This window comes from Meles meles, chromosome 11 (genome assembly GCF_922984935.1).
Source record: "Meles meles chromosome 11, mMelMel3.1 paternal haplotype, whole genome shotgun sequence".
NCBI lineage: Eukaryota > Metazoa > Chordata > Mammalia > Carnivora > Mustelidae > Meles > Meles meles.
In genome coordinates this window covers 13,012,789-13,039,185 of record NC_060076.1, presented here as the reverse complement: position 1 = coordinate 13,039,185, position 26,397 = coordinate 13,012,789, and the positions used below count along the sequence as shown (strand labels likewise).

The 26,397-nt window shown below is 55.4% G+C and overlaps 1 protein-coding gene across 5 annotated transcripts in view; it reads left to right on the top strand.

Annotated features, from left to right (window-relative positions):
- The window catches only part of LOC123952790 (DAB2 interacting protein), a 186,478-nt gene that overhangs the window by 96,361 nt on the left and 63,720 nt on the right, over positions 1-26,397 (top strand). For all 5 annotated transcript variants that reach the window (XM_046022291.1, XM_046022290.1, XM_046022292.1 and 2 more), the window contains one exon: positions 6,381-6,526. In XM_046022291.1, coding sequence (XP_045878247.1) covers positions 6,381-6,526 — 146 coding nt within the window. The remainder of the gene's footprint in view (positions 1-6,380; positions 6,527-26,397) is intronic.

Sequence of the window (26,397 nt, the reverse complement as noted above, 5' to 3'; positions counted from 1 at the left end):
TTTATTTGCATGTTTCACAACTGGATGTGTGTATTTGTATGTGTGCTCGTCAATGTGTGTGTATCTGTGGACGGTGGTGGTGAGGAGACGTGTATGTTTCTTCGTGGGCACACCCCCCCTTATGTGTCTTTGCATGCATGCACGCCCTTGAGTTCGTGTGCGTTTCTGGCCGTGTGCAGTTCTCTGTGTGAACGTGTTTAAGTGTGGTTAACCGATGAGTGTTTAATGCAAGAGTGACCCTTATGTGCCAAGGTCTAGCCCCCTGCTGACTCTCATGGCTCATGAATTGGTTCTTTTTTGTGTGACCCAAGTAATCTGGCTGCCCTCACCGGGGAAGCTGGAGCGTGGAGGGCTCAGGTTCAAAGGAGCAGGCAGTGGCTGTGTGTCATGTGGGCAGAGGGTGGCCTTTGAGTAGGTGGTTACCAGGAAGGCACTGACTTCATCCTGGCTTCGGATGCCTCCCTCCTGTCCCTTGTCACGATGTCTGACCTTCCACCATTAGTGAGTCATTCCCCGCTGGGACCCTCTTGGAGGGATCCATACCTCCCAGAGAAGCCCAGCAGCCTGCTGAGGGCCAAGCCCCAGGAACAGGGAAGGAAGGAAGGAAGGAAGGAGGAACTGTGCATCTGAAGGACTCAGGCAAAGCCAGAGAAGTCGCTGGTACTGTTATTAGCGCCTGGCCTGGGAGATCCCAGCTGTGGAAGGCAGCTGCTCTAGCTTCCGTTTCTTATATTTATTTATTTATTTGAGAGAGAGTATGAACAGGGATGGGAGAGAGGGAGAACAAGGCTCCCCACCGAGCAGGGAGGGAGCCTGATGTGGGGCTCGATCCCAGGACCCCAGGATCACGACCTGAGCTGAAGGCAGACACTTCACTGACTGAGCCACCCGGCGCCCCACAGCTTCAGTTTTTTAAACTTCCCCAGTGTCTGTGCCGGAATGGAGCTTGGTGATCACCCAAGCCAGCCCTTATGATACAGAAGGGAAGACTGAGGCCTGGAGAAGGGAAATGTGTGAAGGCTGAGAGGTTCTTGAAGCCTGGGGTGCTGCAGAGAGCACTGGGCGGGGAGACAGGGCACCAGGGTTCTGCCGTGCTCTGCCACTGCTTTGCTCAGTGACAATGGGCAAGTGCCCTGCCCCCTGTGCCTTGGGTGCCTTGTCCCTACTGTGTGGGCCTTGGCCTGGCGGCCAGATCTGGGCCCTGCAGCTCTCCCTGTGACTCTGGAAGCGGCATCTCTTCCTGGAGCCTGAGCCTGCTGAGGGGTCAGGACGGCCTGCCAGCCAGTGTCCCCCGCCAGTCTCCTCTCCTGGGGCTGAGAGAGGCGGAACTATCTAGATGAGGTCTTCCCCTCCCTTTCTTGTGTTTTGGGTGTGATTTTGGCATTCGTGCAAAGCTGCCGAAAGATCCTGAGAGACACACCTGTTAAAACAGCTTCCTTCCTTGAAGGCTGTTTGGGCGCAGGCCTTAGAGACAGCTGCTGGAGGAGGAGCGGGGCCTGGGCGGAGGGAGAGCCCACCGGGTTCTGCCTCCATTCGGAGCGAGGTCTCAGTGGGAGTCAAAGGTAGGTCAGGCCTACTTACTGGTCTGGGGGTTGGAAGGGGAGAGGGGGGTGAAGACAAGATGGCGGATGCAGCCCCAAACAGATGGTGGAGTTGGGGGAGGAGACTCACCCTTGACAGAGCGCCTACTATGTGCCAGGCACAGGGCCTGGTGCTTCACACTCAGGTTCAAAGATGACTCCAACACCAGCGGTGACAGGCCACCTCTGGGTTGCCAAGTGGTGGCTCTGGAATGCAAACCCATGGTCTCCTCCATACTGCCTGGGTGACTCGTGGTGAGGCATACGAAAGGCTGGGCCTGGGCAAAGCGTCCCCGCCCTGAGCGGCCAGGCCCTCCCTCCCCTGTGGTCAGGGAGAGAGGGCGCCTCCCTTCTCTCCTCTGGTCTGGCCTGTGGTCCTGGGAGGTTGGGGCTGAGCTGTCAGTTCCCAGTCTGGCCTTCGGGGCCTGTATGCGGGCATGTATGAGAGGGCCCCCGCCCTGCCCACCCCCGGGCGGGCATGTATGAGAGGGCCCCCGCCCTGCCCACCCCCGGGGCTAGAGCCCCCCAGCTTGACCCTTAGGAGCTCTGTCACGTCCAGCAAGTGGCATAACTTCTCGGAGCCTCTGTTTCCCCACCTGCATTCTGTAGCACACATCCTCCCTGCGTTCCCAATAACAGGCACTGGGCCCTTCTGAGCCTCCCTCCGAGGGCTTGGGAGGGGTCCGGTGGGTGCCCCGGGGCAGAGACCCAGCAGAGTAGGAGCTCTACAACTTGGTCCTCTCTCTCCATCGGCCTCACTTGGAATTGACTGAAATGGGGGAATGAACAAATTCTGTGTCTGGAATTCTTTCAGGCCCTTGAGAAAGTTTCTTAGAACATCCCGAGGAAGGGGTGAGCAAGGTTAGGGCCGGATGTCAGGATGGTGGCATGGTGGCAGGAAATGGGTGGGGGAGCTGCCGAGAACTGGGGTCCTTCCCTCCAGAGACCCCCTCAGGGGGAAGCCCAGGGGACCCGTGGGGATTGGCTGGAAAGGGCAGCTGGCCGTCACAGAGAGGGGCAGAGGCTACACAGCTGTCCCCACCCAGTCTCAAGGGCAGCAGCCTCGGGCACAGGGGACCGTGGCCATGGGTTCATAGAGGCCGTACATCCCATCTGGCAGGTTCCATCCTCGCAGAGCGCGCTGGCGGCTCGCTGAGCTTTCAGTCCCTGCTCTGGTGAATGAAAGCTGAGGCCTCCCCCTGAGCAGCCCTGGCCGCCCCCGGCTCGCACACTTTGTACACTGGGAGTCTCTGTGAGGTTGCTGTAGAAAAAAGTGCTTGTTTAAAAGCGTTCAAAACTACCGAGCAGGATGACATTCCGTCGCTCCAGGATCATTTTGCAAGCGTGTCCATTCATCCACAAGGCATGACACCAGCCTGTCCCTGCTGCGAGACAGCCTTCAGGCCCCTGGGGGAGCCCAGACAGACTCCCACCCATGGTGGTCATGTGCCTTCTCAGGGCAAAAGTCAGTGTCTGTGCTCCCGCCAACATCAGTCATGATAATAGTAAAACTGGCAATGATTGCGTGTAGTGGCTGAATATTTACTATTTTACCGGCAATAGCTTGCCTCATTTGATCCTTCTCACAACCCCATAAAGTAGGATCATCGTGAGTCTGTTTTACAATGAGGGACACTGAGGCTGGGAGTAGGCCGCTAGCTGATAATGGGGAGCAGAGGTTGGGGGGGCAGGCAAACCAGGGCTCAGAACTGGCTCCGTGGCAGTCGTAGAAAGCGGACCTCAAGAACATTGCTTTTCTGAAAGAAGGGACACGGTTCGCTCACTCCCTCTCACTAAGGTTGACTTGGGTTTAGAATAAGATTTTCTGACTTGAAGATGCTTCTTGAATTTGGAGCTGCAGCCACCTCCAGAAATCACGTCCCTGGACCTGCCCATGAAAGGAAGGGAGAAAAAGCTCATCTCTCTTCATCCAAGGCCAGGGCTGGCTGAGAAGCCGTCCTTGGCCCTTCACCCCAGGAAATAGGTCAGTAAGCAAGCTGTGAGGCTGGGCAGAGTAGGGAGTCTGGGGTCTTTGATTAACCTTGCTGTGTGATTTTGGGAAAGTCCTTGCCCCTCTCTGGATCTCATTCACCCTTTTATCCGGTCTTCTGGATCTGAGTCCCCTTCCAACTGTGGCTTTCTGGGATGATGAGCATTTGCTAAGCCCGCTATATGCACAGCGCTGAGTTGGGTCCTCTAGTGGAAACAAGGTCCTTCAGGGTGTGATGAAGGGTTAACAGGGACCTTCCCCATTCCCCTAAAGAATCACTCTCCCAGTGGTTAGGAGCCCCCTGTCCTCTTATTAATCTGCACACTGCTTCTTTATAGTTGGTTACTGTGTCTAGCACATAGTAGGCTCTGGATAAATGTGAATGAGTGAGTTAATGAATGTTACAGAGAGTCTGAGACCCCAAGGTCATGGTTGGTTTGGTGCGGGATGGCAGTCTTCAGGGTGGAGGCAGCTTGTCAGAGGAGCCTTAAGTCTAGCCCTAGGGGGAGGGGTGGGGAAGAGGAAGTGACACTCATCCCACTCAACCTCCCAGAAGGAAGAAGGCTTAAAAAAAACAAAACAAAACCAAAAACTCAGAAATAGGATAAAGCTGTCAATAGCTACCTAATGACTACATAAATTGTGAAGAATGCCTCATGGTTCTTTGTACCACAAGAGTGTAAAAATTGTGAAGTTTTTCTGGGTGTAGAAAATAAAAACCAAGACAAAGTATAAGCCCATTGGGGAACTTGCTTGACAACACCTGTGAGAGAAGAACCCCTCCAAGTTCGCCAGGTGCATCTCCCCTCCCCGCGGAGCCGGCATGAGGCCAAGGTTGGGGGCGCCCAGAGCTTACACAGAAGTGCAGATTCCTGCCTTCATGCCGGGGCTCCCGGAGAGCCTACTGCTCCTGGGCCTGCCACCCTTTGTGGTCCCTGTCCATTAGGGATCGCTCTCTGGAGGAGGGTCCCTCCTGTGGTCCCTGACACCTAAGAGATATTTGCTGAACTACAGCTGATTAGAGGAGCTTGGGTGACACCGAGCTGCCAAGTAAAGAGGCATTTGGACCCCACTGCCTGAGAAGGCCTGGATGAGGTGGTGTTTGGCGGCGGCCCTGGAGGATGTGCGGAGTTCTGGTGGGTGCCAGAGGGATAGGTCTCCTATGGATGGGAGAGACCGAGGGAGAGGAAAGAATAAGGGAAAGCCTGAAGAGAATGGGAGGGGTGGGGGTGGGGGTCCTCTGGGAAAAACTCTGGCATTAGGTGGGCCTGGAAACTGTGTGTCCTTGGGCAAGTCCTCTTACCTCTCTGAGCAGGATTTCTTCATTTGCAGAAAGGGGTAATGGGTTTCTGTCATTTTCTTGTTTGTATGGGGGACATGAGATGATGTGTCCAGGTAATGGTTCACCTCATCATGACCAGGGTGCTGGGGTGCAGAGATGGACAGATCCAGCCTAGGGCTTGGCCTATAGCAAATGTCTACCTCTGGATTCTTTATTGTATGACAGATGAAATGGGATAAGATTGCATACTTGACATCAAAATGAGTTACTCTCCCCTCTGCTTCTGTCCTTATACCACCTGGAATTGAGGCTGGGGTGGGGGATGAGACCCCAGAACTCTTTGCAGTTCCTCCCCCAGGGAATTCTTGCCTTCCACGAGTTTTCCTCTTCCTCCAGCCTTCTGTAGCTGCGAGTCCTGGACACCCAGGCTGTGGCTCTGAGCCCCTAAATCTTCCCTCCCCTATAAAGGAAGCACTAGTCAACCTGCCTGCTGTCTCTTCCTTGTGTCTTCCATGGGACCAGGAGCTCCTGGGGTTTGGGGAGGGGATTAAGCTCTGTCCTGTGAAGATGGACAGATGAAATGGCCTGAATGGGGGCCCTGGCTGAGGTTCGCCATACTCCTCCTAGGAACGGACCTTTATCTACCATGGGTCATGAATGGGGTCCTGCAGCAGCCTGTCAAGCGACCGCCCAGCCTTCTCTCAGACGTGGCTGCAAATCTTGCAGCAGGCACTAGGCATACTCAGCAAACCCTTCAGCCTCTGCCCCTTGCCTGAGCTAGGTGCTAGGGACCCTGTCCCTGAGGTGGTTGCCCCCGCTGAAATACCAAGGTTCCAGGCAAGGGGCTTCCCCCTGAGGGTCGCCTACTGAAGGAATGGCACACAGGCTAGGGGGCCAGGTGGCCAGGGTACTACCAGACGCTGGCTCCAGAGGACCCATCACACTCCTTCCCTCAGAGCCTTAGTTTTCCTCATCTGTAGGACCTCATGAGTGGAGGACGGCACAGTGTCAAGCCGGGACCGGGTGCGGGGTGTGGATTTCTGTGAGTGGGTGGGGGCGTGCCCCCGTCGAGGGAAGGGGTGAGGGGGCCCTCTACGGCCCCGGCGGGGGGGGGGGAATCCCCGCCCCTTCGCAGCCCCGCCCCCTCGTCCCCAGCACACCCCCCACCAACCCCCGCGCTCGGGGGGCTCGGGCGGCCTCGGCCGCGGCCGGCGCGGCTCGGCTCGCCGTCGCCATGGCAACAGCGGCTTAGGGGGCGGGGGCGACGTGGCGGGCTGGGCCGGGCGGCGGGCGGCGCGGGGTGGGCTGGGCCGCGCTGCGCGGGCCGGGCGGTCGGCGCTCGGTCGGCTGGCGGGCGGGCGGCGCGGGCCGCGAGCAGCTGGGGCCGAGCCCGAGCCCGAGCCCGCGCCCGCCCTCGGCCGCGCGGCCGCCCGAGCCGGGCGCGGGTCCCGCGCGGGTCCCGGGCCCGCCGCCGCCGCCGCCGCGCTAACCCCGCCTCCCCTTCCCCCTCTTGTCGCCCCGCGCGCAGGGCTTCCTCAGCCGCCGCCTCAAGGGCTCCATCAAGCGCACCAAGAGCCAGCCCAAGCTGGACCGCAACCACAGCTTCCGCCACATCCTGCCGGGGTTCCGGAGCGCCGCCGCCGCCACCGCCGCCGCCGCCGCGGACAATGAGAGGTGAGCCCGCCGCCACCAGCGCCCGGCCCGGCCTCCGCGCGCCGCCGCCCCGGGATGCGCCCCGGAGGGCGCGGGGACAAAGCGAGAGCCGGGACTGGGGCGCGCTGGAAGCGGGAGGACACCGCACGCCGCCCTCCGGCAACTTGTGGGGCCACCTCGGACGGGGGGCGGTGCACGGCGGGAGGACCTTTCTCTCTCCCCGCGGGGCGAAGAGGGGGTGCCCGCGGCCCGGGGCGAGGCCGGGCGGGAAGTGCCCTCGCCGAGAAGTCCTGCCTCGTCTCGCTGAGGTGGGCATTGTTTCCCGGGCGGTACAGTGCCCGGAGCTGGGGACCGAAGTGGCGCCTCCACCCCCAGGACCCATCCCCCGCCTCTGGAGCCTCCGGGTGTCCGATACAAAAGGCATTTTCAGCTAGGTTTTGCTGAGACCCAGTGGTGAGGAAAAGGGTGAACATCTGGAGGGGAGGAGCAGGGGGCTGGGCCGCTTAGGGGGCACATCTGCTCTAAGTAGGGCGCGTGCTCCGCTGGGGCCTGGGGTGAGCAGAGGGGGCAGTGCCGGGGGCTTGGAGCTCAGGGGCATTGCCTGAGGCTAGGGAAGAAGGGCCTCATCCTCTCCCAGCCGGGGCAGCTGCTTCCCTCCCTCACCTCTCTACTCCCAGGGGTGTCTCCTGTTCCCTGTTTCCTTTTCCTGGGCAAGCCAGGAGCAGGTGTGGAAATTCCAGGGGGAGGTGGCTTGTGGGGCAGAGGAGGAGAGGGAGGAGGTGGTTCAGCTTGCTCCCAGTCACCAGCAACAGAGCAGGCTTCAGCTCGCAAGGGCAAGCCATCCTGTCCGCGTGCGGGGGCACTGGGCGGATACAGTCTCTCCACCCGGGTCCCCCTCCTTGAGCCGTACCAGCCACGGCACCTTTCTGCTTGGGCACAGGCACCGTGATAGATTTCGGTGCCAGTTAGAACGTGTCCCTGCTCAGCTAGTGGAGGTGAAAGAACAGGCAGGCACCAAGGAGCCTTTTCAGTATTCAGCCCCGACATCTCAGACCCCTGGCATCTGCCTTCATAGGGCTGTGTCCCTGTGTATGATTGGCAAGTTGGCACTCCCCGTAGGGGAGGCACAGGTAGAATAAAAATGTCTCTCCTCCCCGTTGGTTCCAGCAGGCAGAGGAGTACAAGTTACAGCCCAACTCCTGCCCAAGGTTGAGTGGCTGTTTAACTGACCCCTAGCATCTTCCTGGAGAGCACCCCTCCCATCCCCGGGGAGAATTACTAGACCTTTAATTTCCATCAGCCCAGAGCTACTCTCTCCATTGCATCCCCACTGCTGCCTGCAGCTGGTTTCCTGCCCCGGCCACCAAGCCCAGCCTGAGGCAGGACCCTCAGCCTTTCTCTGATGGCCGTGGTGCCCCAGGGGACCAGGCGTGCCCTGGCAGGAGCATGCAGCCAGGCCAGAGCTCAGCGCTGGGTGCAGCCACTGCGTCTTTGAAAATCTCGCTTCCCATCTTTGTTATTGTCTGGGCGGCAGGCCACCCGGTTTGCTGCTTTCCTCCCTCCGCCCGGCCCCTGCCTCCGGCTTTCTCCCCCAGGAACATGCCCTTCTCTGCGCTTTCCTTGGCGGGGGTCAGGACCCTCTGCACCCGCATGCGGGGGCTTGTGTACGTACCCCGTTTTGTGTGCATGTGTCGGTTGTCCGGGGAGCAGGAGAGACAGCAGGCGGTCCAGCCTCTGAGTGTCTATCCTCCCGGGAGCAGACAGCACGCATGCCATGTTTACCTCCCTCCAGCGGGAAGCCTGCACCAAGAAGCCGGCAAGTGTTGGCTGGCAACCCGGGCTCCGGGCTGGAGGTCGGGGCATGGCCCAGATGACCTCTAGCAGGTCCTGCCCAGCTTGGTCTCAGGTCAGGTCAGCCTTGCCACATGCCTGGGGGGTGAGGGGTGGGGGGGTGGGGGCTCGGGAGGGAAACTCTAAGCCTGTTTCTAGAAACGGTGTTAACAGTAGCTGTTGGAGCAGAATGTCACTGGCAGTGGTGTGGGATTGTCTTATTAATTTTCTATAAACAAAATCTGGCTCGGTGGCTTCTCTGGCACAGGAAGGGATCCCGGATTTCTCACGGACAGGCAGAGAGACCGAGTGTGAAATCCCTGGACCCAGCCTTGGAGCTAAAATAGGCTTTGTCAGGAGACTGGGATCTTCTGCTTTACTGCTTTGCTTAGAAATAATGGCTTTCTCAGCTGCTTTGGGGATGGATGGGCAGATATTTCTCTTGGGTAGATGCTTCTCTGGGGCAGTCCCTGGAGTCGTCCTGTGTGGAGTTGACTGAGTAAAACCAACTGGTGGAACCCCCCTCCCCAAACGCTCATGGTCAAACCCGGGTGAGTGGAGAGGAGCCTCCCTCCACTCCGATGTGCAGTGGTTGTGCTGTTGAAGGCTGGGAGGACAGAACGGACTGCCTTTGGCGTGGCTTAGCAGCGAGGAGGGGGTTGGATCCTAGTTCCCTGGGACCCCCACCGGGCTGCCGAGTTTCTGGCCGGGGAGGGGGTAAGTGCAGCCTCAGTGAGGAGATAGGCATTGGAAGGAGGGCGGAAGCTTCGAGGGTAGCAAGTGTGAACCCTGGTCCCCATGGCTTCCTCCTGTCAGTGAAGAGCGTGGGGCACTCTGGGGTGGCCACTTGGGTTCAGACTTTGGATAACGCTGTCTGTTTTAGAGCCGCTGAAGCGGCTTCGTTGCATGCCGTCTGCTGTGCTCTGCAAACTGCTGTGTTGTGGAGGCGATTTTTTGAGCTGGAATTCTCTCATCTGGAGGCTAGAAATCAGTTGGTGCTGTGCTGGGATCTTTTCGGCTCTCTGGGAAAGGAGTCTGGCCAGGTGTGGGGCCGCTGAATTCTGCTGGTTAAGGAAGAGGGCCTGTGTCTTGATTGTGAGGCTGGGGTCAGGCCAGCCAGGACTTGGGGGCACAGCTGGGTCCTGGGAGTCTCGAGGGCCACAGGACAGGCTTGAGCCTTTGTACTTATTCTCCTGAAATGGCTTATGGGACGTTTCCAACTGGTCTGCAAAATCCCTGGCCCCCTTAGACACTGATTTCTTTGGAGGTTTTGGAAGTAAGCACCAAGGACAGGTAATCATGTCTCCTGAATAAGGGAAATGAATGCTGCTCAGGGATTTTCCAGGTGAAAGGCGTGCTGGTAGAAGCATTGTTGTTTTGTAGGCTGGAAATGTTGCTGCTTCAGTTACAAGCTGTCTTAATGTTGGTAAAAGCCATCTAGGATGTGGTGGTTCTGTCTTCCCAGAAGATAATTTCCAAGTCACTCATTTATTAATGTTCCTGAGTAGCTAGGAGGGTCAGCTGGCAATATTACTTCCTCGGTGCTACTGTTGCTGTGTGACTCTGCCTCCCCGCGGGTGCTGAGAGTATGCCCTCTCTGGCTCTCAACCCATCCCCCTACTCCTGTAGTTACTCTGAAGTGGCTGCACCCCCCTTCCCATTCTTCCCAGCTGGCCTGGTGCAGAGCTGATCCTGTAAACGTGGGCAAGCCAGGCGCAGGCATGCAGGGCTGCTGTGTGCAGAGTTAAGAGATTGATGACCGCTTCTCAGGAATATGTGTGTTGCCTGGAGTTCCCACACCTGAGAGTTACTAATGGAGGGATTCCAGGCAGAGTAAAGCTAGGGAGGGAGATACTTGGAAGTGGGGGTGGGGGCCTTCAGGAACCCTCAACTGGCCCAGAGTAGGCAGCAATCAGTTCAGTCCCTTTGGGTGAAGCAATCCCTGGGGAGGGGAGGGGAAGCTTAAGGGAAATGGAGAATGGCAGGTGGGATCCGTTTTCCTGCTCTAGCTGTTGACAGTAGGTGCAGGAGGAGCTGATTGGGGCCCGGCCTTTCTTGCCTCTCTCCCTCCCCTTCCATAGACAGGGAGTGTCTGGTCCTCTGCCTTCCCTTGGGTGACGTCGGGATGATTGTGCAACTTAGACAGTCTCTGGGAATAATGGGAAGTGTGTGATCTTTGGCTTTGAAGCCAGGCATTCTTGGGGAAAATAGTGTAACCTTCCTGAGCCTCAGTTTGCACATCTGCAAAATGGGCCTCATGATGCTAATATGATTGGAAATATTAATGTTAATATATTTGGCATGTGTTTAATAGAACGTGTCCCATTTGGTGCTATTTCCTAGGCAACTAACACCAGGTCTTGCACATTTCTTTTTTTTTTTTTTTTAATTTTTATTTTATTTATTTATTTGACAGAGAGATCTCAAGTAGGCAGAGAGGCAGGCAGAGAGAGAGGAGGAAGCAGGCTCCCTGCTGAGCAGAGAGCCTGATGCGGGGCTCCATCCCAGGACCCTGGGATCATGACCTGAGCTGAAGGCAGAGGCTTTAACCCACTGAGCCACCCAGGCGCTTAGGTCTCGCACATTTCTTAAATGTTTTTTAAATGTTATTAAATAAATAATAATATGTGAAAGAGGCTAAGACTAGCATTTTCAGTAAGTGAGAGTTAACCATCAGTGGGAAGAAGTCACTTCATTTTAGATAAGCCTGTTTTCTCATCTACAACGTGAGACTAATATCAGGCAATCATGCTGTGTTCTTCTGAGGTTCAAGAGAGAAACTGGATGTTGCTGTCTCTGGAAAGGTGAAAAGGGTTGTGCAGAAAATCATTATTACCTTGAATATAAGAAATAGAATGACCCTCATTCCTGTCTATGCTGTAGGGGGTGGGGCAGACAAACTTCTGTGTGTATTTCAAAAGTCCACTGTTCCAGGGATGATGCCTGGGTGGCTCAGTCGGTTAAGCGTCTGCCTTTGGCTTGGGTCATGATGGCAGGGTCCTGGGACTGAGTCCTACATCGGACTCCTTGCTCAGCGGGGAGCCTGCTTCTCCCTTTGCCTCTGCCTCTCCCCCTGCTTGTGGTCTTTCTCTCTCTCTGATAAATAAAATAAAATATAGGGGAAAAAATCTATTGTTCCATTTATGTTTGGACCATACTTGTTTTTAATAATTTAAATGTTTACGTTATATCCAGTGGTTTTTTTTTTCCTAATTAAAAATGATGCTGGTATTCAAATATTTAAATATTTATCTTTGTTCACGTCTCTTTTTCCTCTGGGTCAAGTCTTAGAAATGGAATTACTGGGTCAAAGAATATAAACAGTTTTAGGTTTTTGATAAAAATGCCCCCCCCCATGAAAAAGCCTGTAGTAATTTATATTCCCCAATGATTTTTGAGCGTGCCCACCTGTTTCCTCACATCCTTAAAAACATTGGGTGTCATTAAAACGATCTTTGTCATTCAAATAGGCAGAAAAATGGCATTTCTTTGTTATTTGCATTTCATTGCTTGTTAGGGATTGAATATTATTTTCTGGAGTTTAATGGCCAGTAGTGCTGCTTCTTTTGAGTCTTATCTAATCCTGTCTTTGCCTTCCGAACATTCTTAGACAAGCCCCTTGCAGCATTCTTAGTTGCCCTCTGTGGCCTCCCTCAGCTCTAAGAGGCCCCATGTAGGTGGATCTTTGTTAAATGGGCTCCTGCCTTCCAAGGGGTATGGTAGGGAATTCATTAATTACCCTCAAGAAGGGCTCACCCAGCTCTCCTCTCCCTTCTCCCCTCCCCTCCATAAGAGAATCAGGTTTAATTCTTAATCTGATAATTATCATAAGGAGGCCTGGCATTTACACAGCACTTTGCAAGGTCTTCTGCCCTGCAAGGTAGGTGGGCAATGAAAGGGCTATTAGGTTGATGGAAACTGAGGCTTGCAGTCAGAGGCATGGAGGTGGGACCATCACAGAAGCCGGGCCTGGTGACCAGGTCCCAGCCCGTCTGCAACATTGTACTTGGAGCCCATGGGCACTTTTGCGGGGGCAGGGCTGACCAAGGCCACGCACATAAGCACATGATTCTGAGCCTCATCTCCGGAGAGGGAGGGGAAAGCCACAGAACATGACCTGGACGTAGGAAAGAACCAATTTATTTTTTGCTTTCTCATTTTTATCGCCCTCCTTTTAGATCAGTGGCTCCCTCGTGTATCTTCCACAGATCAGAGCTGGGCATTATTTTTAGGAATGGTGGAAATTAGCTAGTGGTAATGTGATCAGCCCCAGGCTGGGGTTTCAAAGGCTGGAGAAGCCTTTTTTTTGCACAAGCTCGTAAGCATGTGTACATCTGTGCACGCATGTTTTTGTATGTACCTGCCTTCATGAAGGTGTGTGTGCATTATATGTAAACGTTCTTGCGCACGAGTGTGCGTTTGAAATGACTGATGACATGTAAAGTGTTTGGAACAGTGCCCGGCGCTTCGTTCTGGGCTGGACCATATGAAGTGACTGTTTTTGTAGGTCGTATACAGACATGGCTCAGTCTAGGAAGTGCTCACTAAGTGTTGACTGCTCTCCTTATTGTCATCTGATTTCTGTGTACGTGGCTACCACTGTGTGTGTGCGTTTGCATACACTGTGCGTAGTGTGTGTCTTGTGTCTGAGCTCTCACACGTGCACATCTGTGTGCAGTCTCAGTCTAGGTGTGTGCCCCTGAGGTGGCCAGTATCGTGAACAAACTGCCCTCCTGCTTGGGGAGAACCTCAGGGCTTGGCATATACCTGCCCATCGGAACAGCTGCCACTTTTTTAAAAAAAAATTTATTTATTTATTTGACAAAGAGAAACACAGCGAAAGAGGACGCATACGCAGGGGAGTGGGAGAGGGAGAAGCAAGCTTCCTGCCGATCAGGGAGCCTTATGCGGGGGAGGGGAGCCTGATGCAGGGCTGGATCCCAAGACCTTGGGATCATGACCTGAGATAAAGGCAGATGCTTAGCCGACTGAGCCACCCAGGTGCCTCCAGGCACCACAGGACAGCTGTGTTCTTAATCCCCTGTGCCTTCAGGGGCTAGCAGAGCCCACCCCTGGGGTGCCAAGGGGCCTGTCATCTTCTCCACAAGTAACCTGCCTATTTCCAGGCCCCTATGTCTGAGGATATGCAAATTGACTCTTTAATGGAATTCCTTTGCAAAATATTACTTGAACCAGAAAGTTAATTACCAGGCTTTAATTAATGGCTATTTTAGAAGGCCACAGAAAAGAGCTGGAGATCATAGGGGGACCAAAAAGGCAAGAAGGAAAACATTCAGTGCCCCTGGCTGGCTTAGCGACTCTATCCCAGGTGGCAAGGCACACTTAGCTCTTTCCCTACCCTGACCTGCCAGCTCACCGCCCTGTGGTAGTCGGCTGTGGGTGAGTGAAAGAGAGCCCCCCTTGTATGAAGATACTCTGGTCTTCTGGCCATCAGTCTGTCCATCTATGAGGAATGGCCTGGGCCGCATTCCCATCCTGGGGGTGGGGCGTGCGAGGAGCTGTGGATAGCTGTGGAGGCCCAACCCAAGCCCCAGCCCTCTGAAACCTCTGAGCAGCCAGGTAACATTGCCCGGACCTGAGCTGTGGGATGGACAGTCACTGGCCACTCTGCTTGAAGAGTAACCCCTTCCCTGCTTCTCCAGTGCCTTTGGGCTGCTTCCTGCAGTCCCCTGGCCCCTACCCCTTCCAAGAGCCTAAGAGCCTGAGGCAGCTTCCTGCAGGGCCAAACCTCCACCAGGGGCCAGCTCCCTTCTCTGTGTGCTCCCCCTCTGCTCTGGTGAAGTCACCTGTGATCCCAGCCTGCCCATCTACCTCAAAGGACAGACTGAAAACTCAGGGGAGATTATTGTGATGGAAACCGTGTGGGAGTTTCCCCCTTCCAGCTGGCAGTGCCAGGAGGGGTGGCCTGTGTTACTGTCCGCTCATGAGATAGAGAGAATCTCTGTTCTTTGTGGGCATGTGTGGGCGGGAGTTTGTGGGAAGACACACAGTGTCTCGCACGTAGCACGGGACACAGCCTTGGCTGGCTGCCTGCCATGTCGTGTCTGTAGCTCACACCACGTGCCACACCTGGGCATGCACACAGAAGAGCCTTCCCTGGCACTTGGAAGGCAAACCTTGTGGAAGCCACCATTTGTGCGCCAGAGGTCCCCTCTGAGCCAGGTGGGTGGTGGGATGAGGGCCAGGAAGAGAGGGAGACAGGGTCCCCAGCCACAAGGTCTCTGGCAGTCTGCCTGGGAATACCTTGGGCATTCTTGGGGAAGGGTAGGAAGAGACCCCAAGGCTAGAGGTCAAGCCCAGTCCTGGGGGCATGCCAAGAATAGGTTTTCCCCTCCTACCCCTAGTTGCACCCGCTCAGGAAGCCTGCATGCTGACTCCTGGGCTCGTCGCCTCCAAGACCTCAGCCGATGGTAGCGGCGTGGGGTGGACTGTTGGAAGCTCTGACAGAGCACTTTGTACCCTGCACAGAGTTGGTGCTCTGGGTTTGCCCAGTGAATAACTGCGTGAGCTTCAGTCTTCTAAGGTGGGGGGTGGGGGGCGGCGAGGGCAGCCCCGGAGTCCTGCGCCTTAAATGTTCTCTTCTCGCGAAGGCAGCCTCAGCAGGGCTTTGCCATCTCCAGCCTCCTTCCGCCTCTTGTACCTTGACTGCCACAGACCAGGCCAGAGTGGACAGAGGGCACCAATTGTGGGAACCTGGCTCCTAGGCCAGGCTTGACTGCTAACTCCACGTGATCAGCCTCAGAAAAGCCACTGGAGCTCTGAGTCTGTGCTCCATCCCTCCAGTGAGGCTGGTGGGGCAGGAGTTGGTCCAGATAGAAGGGGCTTAACATTTCTCTGCATCAGATGCCCTGTGGGGTGAGTTATTCCTTGTCACGACGCTTTCCCCCACCTCCCTTTTCTGGTGGGCAGCCCTCCTGGGGGGAGCTGAAGAGCCTTCTCCGGCCCCCTCTCCAAGCTGGCTCTGGCCACCTCCCAGTTGACCATGCCCCTGCCACCCGCCTGTTGGCCCAACCTCTCTCACACCCTCAGGGCCCTTGTTCGCAGGCCCAGCCTACTTGTAACAGAGCACACTGGGCAGATACAGATGCCACCCTGGCTGCGCAGGCCCTAATTGGATGCGACGTTGTCGTGGGGAGTTTTCATACCGAGGGCAGTGAATTAGTGCAGCGTCTCCCTGTGCCCACGGACTAAGGGGAAGTTAATTTCATGCCGTCTTTTTGACATTTGTAATCAAAGCTTTGTCTTGCAGCTGAGGACTGTTAGCATGTGAAGGATGTATGAGCCTCAATTATTGTTTCTGGCGAGGGAGGAGATTGATTAATAGATTGTTCACAGCCCCACTCCCTCCTCCTTAGTCCCCTTCCTGTCTTCTTCCTCGTTTTCCAACTTCCCCACATTTCATCCGGAAACTGGGCCCCAGAACATGCTCTGATTGAAGCCCCACTCGTGCCTGGGCCGGGCTCCGGAGCAGGACAGACCAGCCCACCCCAGGGAGGACCTGTGTGATGAAGAGGAATTGCCAGGGGCCCCTGATACAATGCACATTCTTGGGCCCTAGCCCCGCCCTTCCAGAGTCAGATTCTGGTGGAGTGATCATGTTTCACCCAGTTTGAGAAACACTGCCCAGAGTTTGTTTCTTTTGCAGGGGCGCAGGCATTGTGCCCTAGTGCTGTGCCAACGACCTGCCCAGACACTGCCCGTGCTGTATCCTTACTGATTCCTCATAGTGAGAGGCTTTTTGTCTCCCATTGGATGTAGAAACCGAAACTACGAGGAGTGGAGCATAGCTAGCCCAGAGTCACACATTGGGGGACCTCCTTGCCCCGCAATCCGTTCCCTGATTAATGCCTAGAATCCCCCCATTATCATGCCACGCCCCTTCTTTTTATGCTTAATGATGTTTTTGGAATGAACCTTCCCCTCCTAGAGAAGTGCTGTAGCTCCCTCTTGTGCTTGCGCAGGGCTCCCCACTGTAAAAAGCTCTCACACTGGTGTCCCTGCTCTCCCAGGGGCACGTCGAGCAGTTAGGGCACGTGTGTCTGTGATTGGCATTGTAGGGGTGAAGCAGGGGAGGCTCGGACAGGTGGAGCTATAATGTGTCTTCTCACTCCAGGCCCAGTGCTCAGCCTACCCATGCCACCAAGGCCCATTCGTCTTGCCAGCTCTCCAGTTACAGGTGTGGAAACGGAGGTCCACAGAGGGGTAATCACTACCAGGATGAAGCAGGTGGCAGTCATGTAATTCAAGCCCAAGTCCACCAAGTCAGAGCCCCTAGAATAGGACAAGTCAGCATTTCAGGACTGGACCATGTGCCTCTGGTCCCCACCTGAGAGTGGAGGTCTTTGAGCACAGCCTGGAGGGTCTCTGCTCAGGGATCCGTGGCTGTCTATGCAGAGGCCAGGCTTGGTGGGGTGGGGTGGGCTGGGCTGCACTCTTCACCCAGGAGGCCAGGCACCGGCTGGAAGTTGTGGGAGAAGGATGAGAGGGCAGGGGGAGTCTGGGCCTGTGGGCCTGGAGCTGGAATTTGAACCCAGGACTGCTGTAAAGCCCCATGTTCTGGGCCACCAGTAGCTGAGGAGGTCAATAGTATGTGTGCCCGAGGCAGTCACCCAGAGTCGGTCCAAGGCCCAGCCTACCTGCTGCTTCTCTCTGAGCCTCAGTTTCCCCATCTCAACAAAGCAAAACCAAAAGCTAATATCCCAGTGTTCAGGATTCTAGGATTCCTGGAAGGAAAGCAGCTAGTACAGGGTGGTGTGTCATCTTTCCCAGGCTTTGCTGTACCTCCTCAAGGCCTTGAGGCCCCCGGAAATGTCCTGGAGCTGAGCCATAGCAGCCAGGTGGACGGTGCGCCTTCCATCTTTGCATCCTTCACGGCGAGCTTCTCTTGGTGCTGGGCTGCCTCAAGTGGCCACTCAGGAGGGGCCAGGCTCCTTTCCTGGTGCCTTTGCCTGCATTCTCTCATTCCAGCCTTCCAACACACTACACTGTAAGGGATAGGTGCTGTTACTGTCCTCATCTTGCGGAGAAGAAAATTGAGGCCCAGAGTGACTGAACAGCTTGCCAGAGTCCGATGGCCCATAAGTGGCAGAACTGGGATTCCAACCCAGGCTCTGGGCCTGCGTTATATGAAGTCCGCTGGCAGTCACTGTTCTGCGTGGTCTGTGTTCACACGCTCGTTCTACAGAAGGCATGCCCGGTCAGTAATGTCATCAGTCAGCCACCTGCCTTTATGAAGCGTCTTGTCTCGTGCCAGGCATTGTGTGTCGCGTAGGTGTCATCTCTAATCCTCTGACTCCCCTGGTTTTATCCTCCGCCCATCTTCTGGGTGACGAAACTGGCTCTGAGGGGTAAAATCACTTATCGGGGATTACCCTCCTGATGGATTTAGAATCTAGGTCTCTTTAGATTCAAAGTCTGGGCCCTCTCTAATGCAACAGCTGACACAAGGGGCACGTCCTAGGGTCACCTCCCTCCACCGGCCCGCGTGCTGCATGCTCGTCATCCCAGGTTTACAGCCGGGAAACTGCCACCGCACAGCTAGAACCGCAGAGCCGGGTTTGAACCCAAGTAGTCCGGCTCCCACGTTTGTACTCTTAACCGCTCGCCGCCCAGTATCATCCTTTTCCCTGTTCTCCAGGCGAGGAAGCCCAGGCTCTGTCAGGTCAAAGCTCCTTGCCCTGCATCGGACAGCATGTGCACAGCAGAGGTAGGATTCCCTCCTAGATCTTTCTGGACGGGTTTACTGTCTTCCTGCTGAGACAGCATGAGAGCCACCTGTGGGGACTACTAGAGGCCGTTATGGGTGCTCAGGTCTTGAGGCCGTGGTGGCATGGAGGCGGGCCTTCCTCCTGGCCTCCTCTCCAGGATGTGAGGGCAGGGCCCGCTCGGTGACTGTTCCCGGCATTTGTACTTAATCAGTGATTATACGTGTCTCGTTCCATGGGCCCCTCAGGGTTCTGGGCTCCCATATTTCTTTTTCTCTTGGCAGAGCTGATGAGCTGTGGCTGCATTTAGATCTATTGATTTGTAATGCTGGGTGAGATCGGGCAGGTGGAAGAGGTTATGCGCCGGCTAACTGGCCTTGTGCGGCACCTCCCTTTCTTCCCAGGATCAGCACACAGAGGTGACTTTCCTCATTGCCCAGGTGGGCGAAGGGAAAGCAGAGTGGCGATGGCGGGCAGGGTCTCCCCAGCCAGCCTTTGTTGTGGACCTCTGGGGAGACGGGGAAGCCTGGCACCCAGGGGGCCACTAATCACAGCTGGGGCCGCACTCCTGACTGGTGAGGGCCGTGAGGCCGTTGCAGACCTGCGATGGTGCTTATCCCAGCTGCCAGGACCGGGAGGGAGCTGGAAGTTCGTGTGGGGCAGTGGCCAGACAGGGTCGGGTGTTATGACGGCAGCCCACGCAAGCTGCCCGAGGTGGTCTTGTCCAGTTTCCCTGGGATGTGAAGTCCACATTTCTGATGGCCAGACCCAGTCTAAGGGGTTTTCAGAGTCCAGGGCTGTTGGAGCTGGCGGGGGACTCAGTGAGCAATCTAGCCGGAGTTTCTCAAACTCGGTTCCTGAGGTTCCTAGAGGTAAGGCTAGGTGTTTTCCTCCACGGGGATCGCGGGCATCCTTGCTCCTGGGGACTCATTCTTTGATCCAGAACATTGACGGCAGGAGAGGCCTTGAAGTAAAGAAACCATTTTCATCTTGATTAATCCAGGGCTTCCTGTCCCCACACCCCACCCCAGGAGCATCTGTGGAGCAGTAGCCATTCGCCAAACATTCTTTAGTAAACACTAATTTGAGATGTTACCTCTCCTTAGAAGCATGCTTTTAAGAGGAATCTTTGGAAGTATTCCATGCCTTTAGGACCTACAGGAGTAAGCTTTGAATGATGGCCTTGCTAGCCCAGCAGGTCGTATGGGGGTATGTTGGTTTGGAAAAAGGCATCCCAGGTCTTCAGAATCACTCCCCGGAGCAGCTACCCACTCTCCTACATGTGGGCTGGGGCTCATTCTGGTCTGAGTTTTCTGTGGGCCCAGCGTGTGGGGGATTTATTTCCTCTTTTGCAGGCTGGATGGCTCCCTTCTTGTACCCAGCAGCTTTGGGCTCTGGGCGTCCCCATCCCCCTCTGGACTCCTGCAGAAGGCAGCAGCCGGGCAGAGGCTACCCACTGATTTGCATAATTGCACTGTCCCCTGAATAATTAATAAAGCTCTGTCCTTGCTGGGAGCAAAGACTGCACCATTATGGATGGGTTTGCCATGGATGGGTTTGCCGGAGCTCTTCCAGGAACCAGTTCCCGGACTCTTTGGCTTTTCCTGGCATGGAGTGCCCCCAGAGAGAGGAGAGGGCACTGGGTTATGATGTGTGTGCAGGGTGTGTGTGTGTGTGTGTGTGTGTGTGTGTGTGTGTGCGTGCGTGTGTGTGTCCGTGTCCACGTGATGCCGATAGCATCATAATGGGCGGGGCTGGTAATACATTTGCTCCTTTCTTCCAGGACCCACAAATGGGGTCTCAAACACACAAATGATTTGGGATTCTTTATTCTCCTGCTTTCTGTGGTCCTACAAATTAACTCTTCTTTGAAGTATGATCGACTGTTGTAGAGACTTAGCTCCCTTTTCTGGTGGCCTGGAGGGACCCCTGTTGATTCAGAGGTAAGGGCAGTGGTGGTGAGTTTGCAGGCAGGAGCAGGGGACGAGGGGGCATTTCTGCTCGAGGCCTTTCTTCTTTTTCAGTTCCTCCAAGTTTCTGGGTTTCTTGAGGTCAGGAGTGGCTTGAGAGTGCCTTGCATCTGAGGCTTCTAAGTCCCTTTTTTATGTTGTTTCATGGAAGAAGTGAATTTTCCCTCATAGATGTGGTCTTGCCCACCTGCCATGCTAGGAAGGGAGGTTGAGGGCTGAGTCTGCTTGTGCCTTGCTGACACTAGGGAAGATCCTATAGTCTCTCCAAGCCAGGGTTGTCCTTGAAAGGCCTTCGGTTCAGCCCTGCCTCCTTTCATCATTGTCAGAAGCTTCTGTAAGAGTGTTTCTCAAACTGGTTCCCACAGAATACCACATTCTGTTAATGAGTGCTTGACCCATTAAGAGATAAGGGGATTCCATAGTGCCAGCAGGTCAGGGAAACAGCCAGTGAACCAAAGCAAGTAAGTTTCTTCAATGCTTGAGTCCTGGGAGCCTTGAATATGCTAATGTATGCATCTGGGTGTCCAAGAGGGTATATAGAATGCTCTCCCCCCGCCCCGTGCACAGACTCTTCTGGGGCCTGCTTGCTCATCTCCAGGCGTGGGGAGATGTCCATGCCACTGCTGGGCAGTGCCAGCTCTAGGAAACCCTGTCTTCTGTTGAGCTGCCCTTGTCAGCGTGTGTGTGGCACTCCATCATTACCATTTGGCCCTCATACTGGCTAGGGAGGTGGCAGGGATTATCCCATTTTACAGATTTTACAGATGAGGAAGCTGAGACTCGAGGGTCATTATCTCACCCTAAGGCACATAGATGGGTGGTGGAGTTGGCATTTAAACCCATGTCTGGGGGCGCCTGGGCGGCTCGGTGGATTAGGCCACTGCCTTCCGCTCGGGTCATGATCTCGGGGTCCTGGGATCGAGCCCCGCGTCGGGCTCTCTGCTCCACAGGGAGCCTGCTTCCTCCTCTCTCTCTGCCTGCCTCTCTGCCTAGTTGTGATTTCTCTCTGTTAAATAAATAAAATATTAAAAAAAATAAATAAATAAACCCATGTCTGCTAGCTGGACCTTCAGTTTTTTCCCCTTGGCCGCAAAGAAACCATTTGTTCCTAAATGAAGGTCAGTGTGTTGGCTGGCATTGGTCCTTGGGCCACTGGGGACCTGTTCCTCCCACAGCCCCCATCCCAGCTTGGTTCCGAATTTCCGGGAGTGGGAAGTAGGAGGTTCTCCAAAACCTTGTTTAACAGTATCCCAGCTGCAGGGCCTGCGTTTGGAGCCACATGCAGAGATGGGCATAAAACTACTAGGTGTCCCACTCATCAAGCCATTCCGGATTCTCTTTTTTCTTCTGTGCTCTCCTTCTATAGGTTGGGAACCTATAGTACCCCAGGAGCTAGGTAGCCACTTGTCTCAGGCTGGTGGTGGTGGTCAGGGGGTGGCGGAGGCCAGGCAAGTCCCACTGCCATCCCTTGTTCTAGGTGTTTCTGAGAGCTGCTGCCCGGGCCTGGTGGGTGGCGAGGGGCAGCCTGGGGTGAACTCGTCGGCAGCACCCAGGCTTAGAGGCTGCTCTGAACCTCAGGTGTGAGTCCAGGACCCAGGCCAACTGTTTTATGTCTCAGGAGTCTCCTTGGGTCGCACGGTGAAAGGGACTGTGTTGCCCTCAAGTGGCAAGGCCACCCTGTTCCCTTAGAGAGCAAGACACCACAAGAGTACCCTGATGAGCCGAAGCTTGCTCTGCCGACACACGGGCTGAGGTGCGGCCCTGGCTTCCTGACCTCCTGTGTGCTCTGCGCCAAGTGCCCTAAGCTCTGAACCTAGATCTCCTCATCTTTAAAATGAGTGTGATAATGGTGCCTCTGGTTATGTGGGATCATCTTTTTCACATGATCATTTTACCATCTCTCACATTGGCACTCGCCGTGCTTTTTTTTTTTTTAAGATTTATTTATTAGCATTTTGAGAGAGAGTGCGCGCGCCAGCATGGGCGGGAGGAGGGGCAGAAGGAGGGGGGTGAGAGAGAGAGAAAGCAGACTCCCTGCTGAGCGCAGAGCCCGATGTGGGGCTCCCACAGCCTCGAGATCACAGCCTGAGCCAAAATCAAGAGTCAGACGCTTAACTGAGCCGTGCAGGGGCCCCAGCACATGCCATGCTTTGGAGCCTCCGTGTGAAACGCCGGCGCCCCGCCAGCAGGTGCGGCCTCGCCTTCCCAGGGCTCACCACATCGTGCAGCAGGAGACAGCCCAAGACAGGCAGGAAGAGATGTTTGTGTGGACATCTCTCCCACTTATAAAATCAATACTCTGTGGTCTGCCTAATTGTTCTGTTGATGCTAAATGAGTCATTATGGAGGGAGAATAGCAAATGCATTGTGAGATTAATGGGAGAAAATAGTTGGCAAATGACTTCGGTTTGCTTCCGAAACTCTGAGAAGGTGTTACTATGAAAAATCTGGAGAGCCATGTGAGGCTGAATCTCCGGAAGCAGCTGGTAGCATTGTGAGGCTGCAGAGGTAGTGGATGGTCCGAGAGGGTCCTTTCAGGGCAGAGCTCTGATTTGAGCATCGTAGGGGTTGGAATCAGGAGTTACTGGGGGATCAGATCTGGAGTCTGGTGGGACAGGGAGCTCCGATGGCCTGGCCCCAAGGCGAGGGGATACTCTTCAGTTACCTTACATTCTGGGCGATGCTCTGGGGATGTGGTGGTGAGCACAGCCAGCCCCAGCTGCTCTCTGGGCAGAGGAGACAGACTGCAGTGAAACTCACCCACAGGTAAAGGTGTCTTTATGGTTGAGATCTGTGTCCTGAGGGCCGGGAGAGGCAGGAGAGCCTAGAACTAGTGGGTCTGATCTGGGGGGGATGGTGGGAACAGCCTCCCCACGGAAAGGGAGGAGTGAGCTGAGCTCTTAGGGAAGAGCCTTTTGGGCAGAGGGAAGAATTTGTGCAGACCCAGTGGTCTGGGAGCAAAGGTGCTAAACGGGCTTGTGTGGCCTTAACCCTCACAGCAATCCTAAGAAGTGGATACTTCCTCACTTTGGAAGTGAGGAAACTAAGGCTGAAGATGCTTAAGAGACTTGCCAGAGATCATGCGGCCTTTCACGGCAGAGGCAGATTTGAACCCAGGCCTCCGTGACTAACTGTATGCCTGGCCTGGGAGCTGCTCTAGGCGCCTTCTGCCCTCTCAGGAGTCTCCACAGCCAGCGCCAGGCCCCCACTCCTCTAGGGCAGGGGGCCTAGGACTTTCCTGAGCTCCCAAGATTCCAGATTCCAGGGAGAGGGAGCTCCATTAGTCCCAAAGCCAGGCCTCTGCCTTTGGGAGGCTTTGCTTCCTCCTGGTGGCAACATGACTTGGGTAATTTTCTGTTGATCAAAATGCCAAGTCAACTAATGACTCCTTTTTGAAAAAAGTTCTCTAACACACTTCTCTCCCCATGAAGTGGGTTGATTTGTTCCCTGCCATTAATCCCTGCTGGCCTGTCATCAGGTGGAGCCTATGAGCTTCCTGTAGTAGTGGGATGGAGGTGTGGTCGTTCATGGTGCTTGGGGACCTATGAACTCCCCAGGGTTTTAGGAAGTGGCAGCTGCGAATAGGGAGTAATCAAGTATTCACCTGGAGCACTGGGATGGGGGCCATCAGAGGTCATCTCACCTTTTCTTTGTCCCTGATGACAACAGCATCATGGTACCAAGGAGTCTGGTAAGAAGTTTCCAGAGCCTTATGTGGGAGGGTCGGAGCCATAAGACTAGAGTTGGCCCCAGATTCTGAATTCTTGACAACCCCGGTGTGATTCTAAGACCCACTGAAGCACTGAGATCCCTAGCTAGTAGCCTTGGATTCTCCCCTTTCTGGAAGGCTCCCAGGCCTCTGGGGGCTGTTGGTGGTGGAGGTGCCAGGTTATCAGGCTGCAGAGTGACCTTGGGGCCGCATGTACCACTGCCTGCTCCAGTTGGGGGAGCCAGGCCTCATGGCCCCGAGGGACACTAGCAGGACGAAGCAGCACCATGGGGACCTGAGCCCTGGAGGAGACAGGAACTTGGGCTATGCTGCTTTGCTACTGCTTTGGCTGAAAGCCCACTTTCAGCCCAAACTCAGATTGGATTGACTCCTCCCTACCCCTCTCCAAGTATAAACCACAGCCCCCCTGGAAGAGTGTTTATTTGGTCTGGTGGAAGAGCCCCAGCTGAGGGCCTTTTGTCCTGCTCAGATTCCACTTCCAAAAGAATTCTGCTGAGTTTTTCAGATAAACAGCAGGGCCTCTCCTGTGGGGTTCGGGACAGGTCTGTGGCTGGCCCTGAGGGTACAGAGGGGATCTAGTCCCATCCTAGCACTCGTGCTGCCAGAGGGAGTTATCAGTGGCCCCCCAGAGTTGGTGCCCTGAGGTCTGCGTTCTGTTCTTATTCCTTCTTCTCAGGGAGCCAGTCCCTCTCTCAGAAAACCAAGCAAGCCGGACCTACTCATGGTGGTATTTTTGGTCCCCACAACAGCCCAATCTGGAGTCTCCTCCTAGTCAGTCTTTGTTCTCCAGTGGGGGCAGACTCAGTCTAACCTGAGCCCAGGCAGATGGGAAGCAGAAGTGGCCGGATCAAGCCTTGTCCCACACACTTTTTCTTCCATTTGGGCCATGGATGGATTCCAGAGTCTTGCATCCCTCAAATTCTGCCCCAGCTCAGGCACTCTCTTCTCCTGCTTGTTTTCATGGTGCTCTGTTGTTTGCAGGGAGACAGTGGACTGTCCCTGTCCCCCCCCCGCCCCCCCCGCCCCGGGGAACCCAGGCAGCTCAGCAGCAAGCCTGAGGATTTGTCACCACCCATTTCTGACTGGTCATCCCTGCTTCTCTCTCTCCTAAGTCAAGGTGGCTGCGTAGCTGTCGTGGGGTTCCTTCCGTAGATGTCTGCGGCCTATAACCGTTAGTGGTGGTGGGACTCCATCTCGTTTGTGTCCAGCTACTACTGGGAAGAGTGTTTCAGGGCAGGCATGTTTCATAGAGCACCTGCCCTGTGCACGCACATGGCGTGCAGCTCCATGGCATCTGGTAAGCCTGGCCACCCCCAGCTTTGTCCTTCTGCCCTGGAGAAGCACCTTGCACCCCAGAGTCACTCCCAGGTGATGCTGCAGGGTCCTCGTGGCCCAGCGCTTTCTCGTGCCAGCGCCGTGGCAGGGACCTCCTTATGGGCTTGAGGCCAGGGTTCTCCGCTGAGTGGTGGGATTCAGGATCTAAAGAATTCTTGGACCCCAAGCGGCCATATGTGAAGGGTTGGCTTGCTAAGCTCACCTGAATTTGGGGGCAGGTACGGGCAGGATGGCAATGCCCGATGCCCTTCTTTTGTCCAGTCACATTTGAAGCCACTCATTACATTATTGGAAACACATTCCTAAACAAGAGGAAACACGGCATCCTCTCTGGTTTCAGTTGTACAAAAAACTAGTTAACAGGCTTCCTGTGGCCACCCCTAGCATGCTGGGGTCCTGATGAGGGGTCTGCAAACCTGCCTTTGGGTGGATTCACTTAAGTTTCACACATGTATTTATCCCACTGTCAGCCATTTACCTTAATGTGTTTCAGTACGGACCACATTCTACTTCGCAGTACGTGGGCATTCGTAATTGAACATCACCTTGCCCTTCTGGGCATGGTCGCCCCTCCCTACCCGAGCTTTTCTGGCTTCTGTGTCAGGTCCTGCTGGATGGCAGCTCTCTACTGGCCCCAGAGGGAGGCTGGGGTGGGGGAGCACTGAAGTCAGGGTCCTGCCTTCCTTGCACTGGTCCCCTCTCAGCTTCCCCTCCTCCCCTGCCTTTCCTGGTCCTGCCTCCACACCGGTCCCTGTGGGCCACCTGCTGCTGCCGGGCCAGGCCTCGGAGGACCGGGGTGGGGGTGGGGGACCACCGCCAGTCATGCTGGGCATCCTACAAGATAAACTTGGGTTGTTGGAAATGCTAGCTCAGGACCCTCAAGCCCCCAGCCGGGGTCCCTGTTTGGGTTGTGTTGTGACAAGGGACTTGTTTCCACCATGTGATGTCCGCCCATTCTCTGTCTTGATGGCCTTTCATGCTGGTAGCCCCCCTGCAGGGGGCCCCTGACATTTTGTGTTCCCATTTCAGGAGGCCAGGCACTCGATGGGGAGCCCCCAGCTGGCCAAACTAGTGGCCTAGAAGAGCCCTTTGGGTTCTAAATCACTCTGCCTGTGAAGGCAGAATCTTCGGGCTGCCCTGGCAACAGCTCCGCGCCAGCCTGTCGCGTGGCCGCTGACAGCTCTGGCTGCTGAGTGGCTGCGCTCGCCCGCGGCCCCCCTGCTCCTCACACCCCGGCACTCATTAGCAGCCGCGCGCTCCCGCGTCCTCTAGGCTGATGGTGCAGGGCAGGTGCTGGGCTGG